The 12632-nt window shown below is 40.7% G+C and overlaps 1 protein-coding gene across 2 annotated transcripts in view; it reads left to right on the top strand.

The window, feature by feature from the left end:
• Positions 1–12632, top strand: part of LOC134351044 (histone acetyltransferase KAT6A-like) — a 198011-nt gene that overhangs the window by 89926 nt on the left and 95453 nt on the right. For both annotated transcript variants that reach the window (XM_063057046.1, XM_063057047.1), the window contains exons 3-4: positions 6292–6400; positions 11233–11348. In XM_063057046.1, coding sequence (XP_062913116.1) covers positions 6292–6400; positions 11233–11348 — 225 coding nt within the window. The remainder of the gene's footprint in view (positions 1–6291; positions 6401–11232; positions 11349–12632) is intronic.

Below are 12632 nucleotides of genomic sequence, written 5' to 3'. Positions count from 1 at the left end.
TGTGCAAATTGAAATTCAACTCTTTCAAGAAATCTTTACACAGATTTATGTAATTCCTTATAAATAATGTTTATAGCTATTGTCATTCTGTCAATGCTTCTCTCTTCAACTTTCCAATCTTTTCAGTCTTCAACTTGTGAGCCCAGTGGCTTTTCTGGATCCATGTACTAAGATATGGTCTCACTGGAGCCCCACATAACTAAAGCACAGGCTCCTTATTCTTTTGTATTCATTTCCCTGTCAGTAAATGATGTGGTTCAGTTTGTTTTCTTAACTACTTGCTGGATCTGCCTTTTGCAGACCATGCACTGAGATATCCAGATTCTCCTGCATCTCAGCGTCCTGTAATCCCAAACCATTTAGAAAACATGTTCCTTTTTAACTTTTCCAACTGGAATAGGTAACTTCACATTTCCTCAGGTTTATATACACCATTTCCTAGCATTTTGCCCATTTAATAAACCTATCTACAACCCTCTGTGGCATCGTTATGCATCTTTACATTTTTTTTCAATCAGCACATTCGTACCAACCCCTTCTGGGCCTGCAGGTGATTTGTATAAGTTCTTAAAGATTGATCCCCCAGAATCAATCCCCGTGGTTTCCTCTGTACCCACCTAACATCCTAGTTTCACCTATCACTTAGCTTGCACTCCTTTCTCTCCCCTCACTACCTTATTCTGGCTTCTGCCCAATACCTTTCCAGTTCTGGTGAAAGGTCTCAGCCTGAATTGTCAGCTCTTTATTCCTCTCCATAGAAACTGTCTGACCCACTGAGTTCCTCCACCATTTTGTGTGTGTTACCCTATGGTGGGGTGGAGATAAGTCTCTACCAAAGGAGGTGTAAGGCACTCCTTTCCTCTGCTAGCCTTCAGGTCACCCCTGGGCAATATGCAGCACCTACTTAGCCCCCCTGACCAGGGTCACGTGAAGCCATGGGAGCAGGTGGTGGGTGGTCGTACGACCAGCTGGTGCACATCACAAGTCCTGGTTATGCGAACACTGACGCCAGGGAGACAGTCTCTGAAGATTATTGATAATGGCTGTGGTCACCTGTCTTGTAAAGACACTACCCACCAGAAGGCAACGACAAGCTATTTCTTTAGAAAAATTTGCCAGGAACAATCAAGATCGAAGACCATGCTCGCTCATGTCATGTGACATGGCACATAATGATGATAACCACCCTGTAGCCTGCTACTGGCTACATTTTGCCAACAAGAAAAAGACCCATTTGTGCCTCTAGTCTCTGCTTCCTGTTCATCAGCCAGTCTCCATCCTCTGGGTATTATAAGGCGAGACTGATTACGGCTGTTCTTACGAAGTGCCAGCACGTGAACGGAGGGTTTATAGACCTCTGCCCTGTGCTGTTCTTGTTATTTCTTAATGGAAATACTTGCATTTGTATTGAAATGATTGGCCTGGTCAACCATGTAACTGCAGTTGGTGACCTCTAGTGGTAGCTTTTGAGCAGAATGTGGCATGTAAGAAGAAGCTGCCTTTTGATGTCTAAAAAGGGGAGTAAAGGCCCAAGAAGCAATCTTTTAAAGAAGAATTCAATATAATCTCTCTTGTTAAAGAAAGTGTTAAAGATTCCTATCGGATTATTTGGTCTTTGGTTGAATGTGCCCATGTTCCTGCTGGCTTGTTGGGTGTGTCTCCTCCTCAAGCTATTCCAGAGGTATCAAGTACTTTCTGCACTGTGTTTGCCTTTGGTTTGGGCAGCTGGGGAGCAGCTCTCAGATTGGTTTGAAGCTGCACCACCTGCTGTTTATAATGGAACAGCATGAGGTCGTGTCTGTTACCCAGCAGTTCTGTAGGCTGCCACGCAAATCTAATGACATTTATTTTGTCTTTGAATTTCCTTCCTTTTAGCGCCATAAAACTCTTTCCAGAAAACCATTCCTATTGGAGTATTCTGTGGGTAGATGGTCCATTAATAGGAGTATTAGAAACAGAGGTCAGAGAGGAGTACTTTAATGTTAATTATAGCTTCTATTATTGAGTTTTACCATGATCTGGTGTCAAGGATGCAGGTTAAGATATGCAAATATATTGAAATAATAAATTATGCAAATGATCCCAGAGTCAACACAACTATATTTTAGTACACCATATATTTGTTTTTTTTGGGAGACCCTTCTTACATTTTCAAGGTGATTTAAAAACCTTTGCAATAGTGCTATTTTCCTTCTTGTCATGATCTCGGCTTAATATATCTTGTGCAGTAAATCTGTTGTGCTTTTAGTACGTGGGTCAGTGATGATGTCGGCAAGGCACCCGCAGCTCTGAGGTAGACTGTACACCAGATTGCTACAGAGGTCGAGACATTGGTAAATACAGCCGGCAGGTGGGTAACTGGGAGAGCAGATAGAAAATGAGAAACCATCTCAGAAGAGTGATAGCACTAAGGAGCAGATGGGCTCAGTGAGGGAGTCTGCAGATCAACAATAATAGAGGAAATGATATTACAAAAAGGGATGAAAGATAGGCATTTATGGTCCTAATGCAGGCAACTAGGAGTAGTGTAAATGGGTAGAAAGTTTGGCTTGGACTTGTTGGGCCAAGGAGCCTTTCTCTGTGATATACAACTTTATAAGTTGTAAACAAATGTTTCTTATGTAATAAGGTGAGGAACTTCCCTTTGCATGTTGGTACATTAAATTGATGTCCTTTCACGTGAATTTTTTTGGCACGGTTGCGCAACAGGTCTCCCTGCTCCTGTGATCCAAGCTCATTGTTGCCTTGACAATATGGGTACTCCCACACCAGGTTGTTTCTTCCCACAGCCTAATGATGTGCTAGTTGGCAGGTTAATTTGCCACTGAATTACCCATGGCATTGGTGGGTAGCAGGAGGTTGAGTTGAGTAGAGAGCGAGATAAAAGGTTTACCAGGAAGTAAGTGGGGGAATAGAACTCATGAGATTTCCCCGAGAGTTGTATGGAAGGCAGCTTTCTGTATTGGAAGGAAAATGATATATAAAAATATACTGTATTCAGTGGTAAATGAGACCTTAAATTGTGTGCCCCTTCAGATGGATCATTCTATGACACTGAAGAGCTGGAGCACTCTTCCCTTGTTCTTCATGCATTATATCCCTTCACCAATGCAGTTCATCTACACATTAGCATAGAGTGGAACTTTATTGTCACAAACACAAGAAAATCTGCAGATGGCTGGAAATCCAATCAGCACACACAATATGCTGGAGGAACTCAGCATGGGAAACAGTATAACATGACGTTTCAGGCTGAGACCCTTCATCAAGACTGGGAAAAAAGATGAGAAGTCAGAGTAAGAAGGTGGGGGAGGGGATGAAGAAGTACAAGGTGGTAGGTGATGGGTGAAACTGGAAGAGAGGGAGGGGTGAGGTAAAGAGCTGGGAAGTTGATTGGTGAACGAGATAAAAGGCCGGGGAAGGGGGAATCTGATGAGAGGTTAGTAGACCCTGGAAGAAAGGGACGGGGTAGGAGCACCAGAGGGAGGTGCTGGGCAGGTAATGAGATAAGGTGAGAGAGGAAATCGGGAATGGGGTACAGTTAAGTGAGGGGTGGTGGTGTAAGCGGTTAGTGGAAGTTCGAGAAAGGCAGAGTATTATCTAAATGGAGTCAAATTAGGAAAAGGGGAAGCACAACGAGATCTAGGTGTTCTTGTACATCAGTCACTGAAAGCAAGTATGCAAGTACAGTAGGCATTGAAAAAAGCTAATGGCATGCTGGCCTTTATAACAAGGGAAATTGAGTATAAGAGCAAAGAGGTCCTTCTGCAGCTGTACAGGACCCTGGTGAGACCACACCTGGAGTACTGTGTGCAGATTTGGTCTCCAAATTTGCGGAAGGACATTCTTGCTATTGAGGGAGTGCAGCGTAGGTTCACAAGGTTAATTCCCGGGATGGTGGGACTGTCATATGTCGAAAGATTAGAGCGACTGGGCTTGTATACTCTGGAATTTAGGAGGCTGAGAGGGGATCTTATTGAAACATATAAGATTATTAAGGGATTAGACATGCTGGAGGCAGGAATCATGTTCCCGCTCATGGGGGAGTCCAGAACCAGAGGCCACAGTTTAAGAATTAGGGGTAGGCCATTTAGAACGAAGTTGAGGAAAAACTTTTTCACCCAGAGAGTGGTGGATATATGGAATGCTGTGCCCCAGAAGGCTGTGGAGGCCAAGTCTCTGGATGCTTTCAAAAAAGAGATGGGTAGAGCTCTGAAAGATAGTGGAATCAAAGGTTATGGGGATAAGGCAGGAAGTGGATACTGATAGTGGATGATCAGCCATGATCACAGTGAATGGTGGTGCTCGAAGGGCCGAATGGCCTACTCCTGCACCTATTGTCTATTGTCTCAATCAATGTGCATGCCATCAGGTTGGAGGCTACCCAGACAGAATATAAAGTGTTCCTCCTCCAACCTGAGTGTGACTTCGTCACAGCAGTAGAGGAGGGCATGTCAGAATAGGAACCTTATTGTCATTGCTCAAGACAATGAGATTGCAGTGCTACTCCAATCTGTGCAAAAACAGATATTTGCAATACATGTGGTATGGATTAATTTAAAAGAAATAATAACACTCTATAAATACTCAAAGGTCATTGGCAAGCCAGGGTGTAGCATTATTTAGCTGTACATTAGATCTTGGGAAGAAGCTGTTTTTCAGTTGCACTGTCTTGGCTAAGATGCTTTTTGTATCTCCTACCAGATGGCGAGAGATTGAACGGCCACTTTACTGATTGAGATGGGTCTTTCATGATATTACAAGCGTGCCGTAGACACTGAGTGTTGCAGATTGTCTGCAGGTCCAGTAGTTGAGTCCCAACGATGTGCTGATCTGTCCTAATGACCCATTGGAGTGCTTTGTGATCTTTCCTGCTGCAGCTAGAGTACTGCACAGCTTGCAGTATTTTGTAGTTTTAAAACTTTGCCGCTATATATTTTTTCATTTCACAGTGCTTTGAAAACCATTCACTGGCTGGAAATAACCCTGGGACAGCTGAGCAATGCACTGCATAAAACCAGATTATTTAATTTTCTGCAATAAATGGCCATAATGTAGGCCGGTTTGTTGGTTCCCTGAAAAGAACACAGCATAAGTTCTCTGTCAACAGGGAATGTGAAGGGTCCAAAATTGCCTGCTGTGTGGTGGGTCACATTCCTTCCAAGTTGTTCTCACCAGTGTTAATATGTTCAGGAAGCCTTTCGTATTGATTTGTTTTCAAAGCACAGTGATATACCGATAGCAAAAAAAAAACTGCAGCTGCATTAAATCAGAAGGAAAATCAGGTGGATGACTTGAGGCTTCAGCTCTTTACCGACATTGATAAATGCTGTTTGAGTTGCTGTTTCTTCCCAGCATTACCAGCCTTTATTACACTGCCATTACACCCATGTTTCTTCGTTGTAAGATTCTATTAAGTCCTTCCATGTAGGTTCACAGATAAGAGCACGATAATTGATAACACTCCTGTGAAGCACCTTGCTATGTTTTGTTCGGTTTACAGTAACAGTATCAATACACTGTTAAATTTGCATGTGAGCAGAGAGGTGACTGAAACTTGATAATCTTGAAAAGAAGGATGGATGTATTGGTAAAGCTTTACCTTTTAGACTAAGCTCTGGATAATTTGTGTATTAAGTACTCAATTTTTGATTTGCACTCAAACTTTAGAATTTGAAGTCTGCAGGATTGCCAAAATAAAATGTCTAACTATTTCTCATGTGGCAGATAACAGTATGAAAATGGTTGCTAACATCCATCAAAGAAAACTATATTAAACCTATGATAGATCTCTTGGATGCTTTGTAATCAAGTTGGCAATTTTTAAAGATTTGAGCAAGAACAATTGTAATTTTAATTATTTTAATCGTGACGGAGAGACTTCCAAAATGAAATGGCACACCGAGGTAATTTTATTTAGAGCATTGACTTTTGAGATGCCACTTTGGCTTTGATCCCCACTTGGGAATTTGATTTAAGAACCAAAGTTGGCACTCAGCAGGGGCTGGGGAAGGGTGGGGGGGGGCAGTTGGTGGTTGGGTGTGCATTTGATGTTAAATGACAGTTTATCTGTCTCACATGATGAACTATCCAGATCTCATGCCAACTGTCACACAGAGCGGGGGTTGCCCCAAAACAATGATACTTGGATGCTTGTTGAGTCATTAGTTTAGTTGACAACATCTAGTTCTTTATAAAACCCTGGCTCTGTGCTCCATTGACACTAATGGCAAATGTGCTGACAATGTTGATGTACAGCTCTTGAAAACATCTGTTTTCTTCCACCAATAGCCCTGTGCGGAGCCAATTCCAATCTGTGGATTTTGTCTTGGAACAAAAGAGCAGAACCGAGAAAAGAAACGCGAGGAACTAATTTCCTGTGCAGACTGCGGTAATAGCGGTATGTATTCTTCAAAACTTTTTGATAATATCTAACGCTTTTTTAGTGCTGCTGGGTGAATCTTTGGAAGTTTTAAGTTACTGACAAAAGTATCCTTTTGGGTTAAAGGTTCTGTGTGTGGTTTCTCTGCTTCTGCTTTAGTGATGCTGAGAATTCAGCCTATTGCAACATGGGGTTCTAGGCTGAAAGCATATATGAAGAGCAACAAATTCACCCCAACTCCCTGTTTTCCTGTTCCATTGGTGCCTGGAGTCCAGAGTAGGCATTATAATAGATGATTGATTGCATGACCCCACAAAGGGCAGCTAACTTCAAGCCTCCAGAGCCAGGGAAAGAAATTAGAAATTTAATTATTGTTTTTACTCATGCCAGATGACAGGCACATTATGCAAAACATTTCAAAATCCTGCTCATTAAAGTGGCATTTGGAATGCTGCCTTCTCCAACAGTTTAACCAAGATTTGTTTTTCTTTAAACCCTTGTGCTTGTCTCAGTTTTTCACTTTCACTTTCTTTCTCCTATTCCCATATCTTTAATTATTTTTGATCCAAGCTCACAAGTTCTTTCCAGGTCCCCTTTTATGATTATTGCTTCTTTCTCTCCATGTGCTTATTTCTTATTTTCATATCTCTTCTCCTTTTTCCTCTTTTTTTAAATTTCCGTCTTCATCTTGGACCTCCATGGCACTCCCCTTTGTGCCTCTTTCTCCTGTTTTATCCCTATTTTGTCACTTATTTTCATTCTCTTTCTGTGTTTCTCTGCATCTTGTATTTATTTTCCCTTGTCAGCTCACAAAACTTTGAGATATGCAACACATCTTCTGAACTGTTATTGCTGCAATTTGCAACCTGTAAGACAACTTATGTTCTTGGTATTGATCCATCTATGTATCTGTCTATTTATTTATTTGTGCAGTTTGTCTTCTTCTGTATATTGGTTTTTGTATGCAGTTTTTCATTGATTCTGTTATATTTTCTATTATGAATGCCTGCAAGACAATGAATCTCAAGGTGGTATACGGTGACAATAATAAATTAACCTCAAACTTTTATTTAGCTATCTCTCTTTTGTTCCCCAATTTTCATGTCTTACACAGGCATCAGTAATGACCTAGATTGTCAAATTCAAATATTAACTTTTAGTCATAGTCATTATCTGACTCCCTGCCTGCTGCAGAAAATTGCCATCTTGAAGCTTTAGACCTGTTTTGGTAGATGGACACATACAGTATTTTCCATTTAAAACCTTGCAGATCCCAAGCCAGCTTAGCTGTATAAAAGTTGGGCAGCCTTTTCCTCAATCAGTACAATATTATATTTAAAGCCATTATGTAACTGAATAATAAGTTCACACAATAATATATAGAGATCTCTAATAATTCCCTATCTAAGTAGAGAAATAGTGGAGAACAGGATCTTCTGTGTCAGGATGTTTTCTAGTGTTTCCTTACTTAGTTCAAAAGTCAATTCTAATTATGATAGCTATTTCCTTTGTAGTTCTGTCTGCTCTTATTACTTTTCTCCCTAACTAATAATTATGTGTTGAGGTAGTTAAAAAGATGGTTCCATGAGTTAAATTTAAATCCTGTTCTATCTCAAGAGTGAGGTCTCTGCCATTTTGGATAAGCCATATTAGGCTTTTAAAGTCTCAATTCTCAGGTAGTATACTGAATTAATCAAAAACAGGGAACGAAGATAGGAAATCAAATCACAATGTTTTTGTTATATTGCTGCTTGGTAAGTAATGGCCACAGTAGATCTGAGAGATGTTGGTTGGAAACTGGCAAGGTGGTTGAATGCCAGTGGGAAGGTCGCAGGAAAGAGACAGCAAAGCATTTTGTTTGACAAAAGCAGATACAAGAACAGGAAGAGTGACATGGGTTTGGGTAAAAACAAGAAATTCTGCAGATTGGGGGAATCCAGAGGAACACACACAAAATGCTGGAGGAACTCAGCAGATCAAGCAGTATCTATGGAGAAGATTAAACAGTTGGCGTAGATGCTGCCTGACCTGCTGAGTTCCTCCAGTATGTTTTGTGTTTTGCTATGCATTTAGGTAACATTGATTGACGAGAACTAACATCTTGAGCATTGGTGTGCATCTCTTCCAGGGCACCTCAGTTGAATTGGATCAAAGGAAATAACATATTTAAATGGTGACAGTAGCTAATTGTGACAGTCTTTGGAGCATTAGGGTAACCTTTAAGTCAAATAAAGCATTGCTTCGATATACATGCACTTCAGTTAAATGGTTGCATTATCCAAGCGTGGAACAAGTTTTCCTCTCAAAGGAAAAGAAATCTGACCAGTAGGAAGTACAGATAGATGTAAAAAGAATGTACACAATTTATTTCCTGCATCTCATAATATCTGCTGATTACAAATTGCCTGATAGAGTTCCTTGTTGTGGGTGACATACTTAGCATAGAATGTGTGGGCAGAATAGCTTTGAAATTATTCAGTAAACCACACAGGACGTGCACATGCAGCTTGTGAGATCCTGCAGTCCATCCCTGATAGAGTTCTGTTTTTCAAACTACCATCAATTTTAACCTAGGAATATTTTTGTTTTCTTGCGAAACATTTTACTCAACTTCAACCTTGCTGATTAGTGTCAGTTTAATTCAGATTAAGATATTGCTTCCTCAAAAGGAACTCAAATTAAAACAATCCTAAACTTAAGTCAAATGCTTATCTTTGGAATATTTTATTTAAAGGAATAATACCTTGTGTTTGAACAGATCCAAAATTCATCAATTTAAACTGTAACTGATTATTTAAATACTTTGTTATAATTGTACAAATGACAGGAAGAGTTTTCTCTCCTGTCATTGGAAGAGGCAGTATCAAGCCTGTCCTGTCATTCAATATAATCACAGTTGATCTACCTCAGGCCTCATCTGTCCCTCTGTGTAAGTTCCTGATAGCCTTCAATTTCCTGGTACTGTTGAAATTTATACATCTCTTCTTTAAATACCCCCAACGATCTGGCCTTCTGGGGTGGAGAATTCCAGTTTTACAACCCTCTGTGAGAAGCTTTCACCCAACTCTGCTTTAAATTACTGTGTCCCCTCTAATCTTGGGTTTCCTGGGCATCAACACCTCAGGATTGGTTCTGGGGCCCAACACATTGATGCAGTTATGAAGAAGCCTATACTTCGTTAGGAGTTTGAGGAGATGTGGTGTGTCACTGAAGACCAGCAAATTCCTACAGATATGCAGTGAGAGCATTCTGATGGGTTGCAAGGCTTCACATTAGTTGCCGTCATATTATGGAAACGTATGGGTTGGCAATTCTTTGGGGTTTGATTGAAAGAAATACTTGTAGAAACAGCTCTCTGCTGCAGTACATTCCTCCCTGGCACTCCAAAGCCTTCTCCCAGGGCTTCAACACCAAAGACAGTTCCCATCCTCCCTGTTGGATATTTTAAAGGACCAGAACAGGGATTCTATCCAATATCTCCACATCTCATCAGCTCTTTCCCATTATTTTTATGCTCCCAAAGTGCCATCACAACATTTAAATACTTTTATTATTTTACTTATTTTTATTTAGAGCTACAGCGCAGAATAGGCCCTTCCGGCCCTTTGAGCCGTACTGCACAGCAGCGCTGACAACCCCAATTTAACCCTAACCTGTTCAATTTGCAATGACCTACCCAGTGCATCTTTGGAGTGTGGGAGGAAACTGGAAGACCCAGAGGAAAGGAACACATTCAATGGGGAGGGCATACAGACTCTTTGCGGAGTATGCCAGGATTGAACTCCGACACACCAAGCTGTAACGGCATTGCGCTAACCGCTGTACTACCATGGCACCCAAATATCCACTGCAGTTCAGTACTTCAGCTACACAATGCCTAGAACACCTTTCCAATTGGCTTTATTTGGAACTTTGGCATGAAAAGACAAGCGTGTCATTTCATTCATAACGAAACACAATAACTACTGCTGAATTGTGCTTACCATTAAAAATGTGGGAAAGTCATATAAATTAAACCTGAAAATACACTATTTAGCATGGATAATAAATGCAAATGACATCTACATTTGATGAAAGAATCAAATCAAAGCAAAATCTCCTTTCCAGTTTCTAATAGAAACTTAATTTCAGCTGCAGTAAAACATAGGCTGCCCCACACTTGTTAATTTGCTTGAATCAGAATCAGGTGTACTATCACTGACATATGTCATGGAATTTGTTGTTTTCTGGCAGCAGTAAAATAGAATACATAAAATCAAACTATAAATTATACACATGAGAGATTTTGCAGATGCTGGAAATCCAGACTAACACACACAAAAAATGCTGGAGAAACTCAGCAGGTCAGGCAGTATCCATGGAAATGAATAAACATAAATTTTATATATATATATATATATATATAAAATAAAATAGAGAGCAAAAATCATGAGGTAGTGTTCATATTGTTGGTTCTTTCTCCGTTCAGAAATCTGATGGCAAAGGGGAAGATGCTGTTCCTAAAATGTTGATAGTGTATCTTCATGTTTACTAATCCAATGAATAAAGCCACAGAGGATTTACAAATATGTAGATTTAAAATTTGTGTTTGGCACACATTTGTCACACTGAATTGCAGTTGTAAACAGCCTTAAAAAGTGAAGAAAGTAACTAATCATTGACCCGGAGCCTGTGAGTGTGTACCCCCTCTTCCTCCACCCCCTTCACTCTATGGAATGTGTTAATCTGGATTCCCAGTAACTGCAGAATCTCTTCTGTTCTTGAATGACTTATGATTTTGTATGTCCATGTGAATAAAGGCTATGTATGTCTGGATGAAACACTCACCATAATTCTTGCTGTATTCCCAGGTCATCCGTCCTGTTTGAAATTTTCTGCGGAACTAACAGCTCGTGTGAAGGCCTTACGATGGCAGTGTATCGAATGCAAGACATGCAGCACCTGTCGGGATCAGGGGAAAAATGCTGTAAGTCGCCCTTCAATCCATGTGACGAAAATCTTTAAACCTGTAGCAAGTTATTCTGGGGCAAGTGGCTGCAGAACGAAAACTATTCATTGAGTATTTCTGGTGTTGCCACTGATAAGATTTATTTTTGAGGCTAGTAAAATCCATCATTTTTTTGTAATAAGCAATAAAGAATATCATTGCTTATGTTACTTCTCCAAGAGGACCACAACCTTGTCGTGGATTGGAGGTTTGTGTGCCTTAATGACCTGGAGAGTTATGTTGGCTGGAGTCAGGACCTTCTGCTTTGGCTCTTGGTAGGGTCACCCTGCCAAACAGGTCAGAGCGTAGAGGGCAGCCTAAGAGTGGTCCACCAGACCTCCAGGTTCAGAGGTCCAGCTTAGGGCTAACGGCCCTGACTGGTAAAACATGATTGTTAAAGAAACAGCAATAGAGAATCCTTCTATATCTGAGTACGATGATATTCCCGAGTCTCCACCTGGGATTTGCATGACTGACAGTAGTCAAAACCGAGAGGAGGCTACTGACATGATGAAGGGAGTCGTGAATAACACCAGAAATGGAGGACCTTCGTTGCTGCCCTCAATGCCAGCAGTGTAATGGGAGGTAAGCAAGTATGGGCGGTATGTTGCTGAATGCCTTTAAGTACGTGGCAATGGTGGGCAAAGTTATTTGCCATTTGGGCAGCTATATCTTGTGTGTAGCTAGGAAATGATTGATATATTAATGAAGACACAAGAGACTGCTGGAATCTGGAACAAAAAAAAACAAACTGTTGGAGGAACACAGCAGGTCAGGCAGCATCTGTGGAAGGAAATGGACGGTTTATATTTAGGGACGAGATCTGTCATCTGGATTGAAAGACAGGGCAGAGATAGTCAGTATAAAGACATGAGGGGAAAGAGAGCAATAGTTGCTCTCAACAGCTTTTTCCCGCAGTACATCTTTTGGTTGTTAACGTAAACAACACATTTCACTCTATGTTTAATTCATAGACATAGTCATACTTTATTGATCCCGGGGGAAATTGGTTTTCGTTACAGTTGCACCATAAATAATAAATAGTAATAGAACCATAAATAGTTAATAGTAATATGTAAATTATGCCAGTAAATTATGAAATAAGTCCAGGACCAGCCTATCGGCTAAAGGTGCCTGACCCTCCAAGGGAGGAGTTGTAAAGTTTGATGGCCACAGGCAAGAATGACTTCCTATGATGCTCTGTGCTGCATCTCGGTGGAATGAGTCTCTGGCTGAATGTACTCCTGTGCCCAACCAGTACAT

Source organism: Mobula hypostoma, chromosome 8, assembly GCF_963921235.1.
Source record: "Mobula hypostoma chromosome 8, sMobHyp1.1, whole genome shotgun sequence".
In the NCBI taxonomy this organism is placed as follows: domain Eukaryota; kingdom Metazoa; phylum Chordata; class Chondrichthyes; order Myliobatiformes; family Myliobatidae; genus Mobula; species Mobula hypostoma.
Note: the sequence above shows the minus strand (reverse complement) of the source record. Positions and strands in the feature narration are given on the sequence as shown.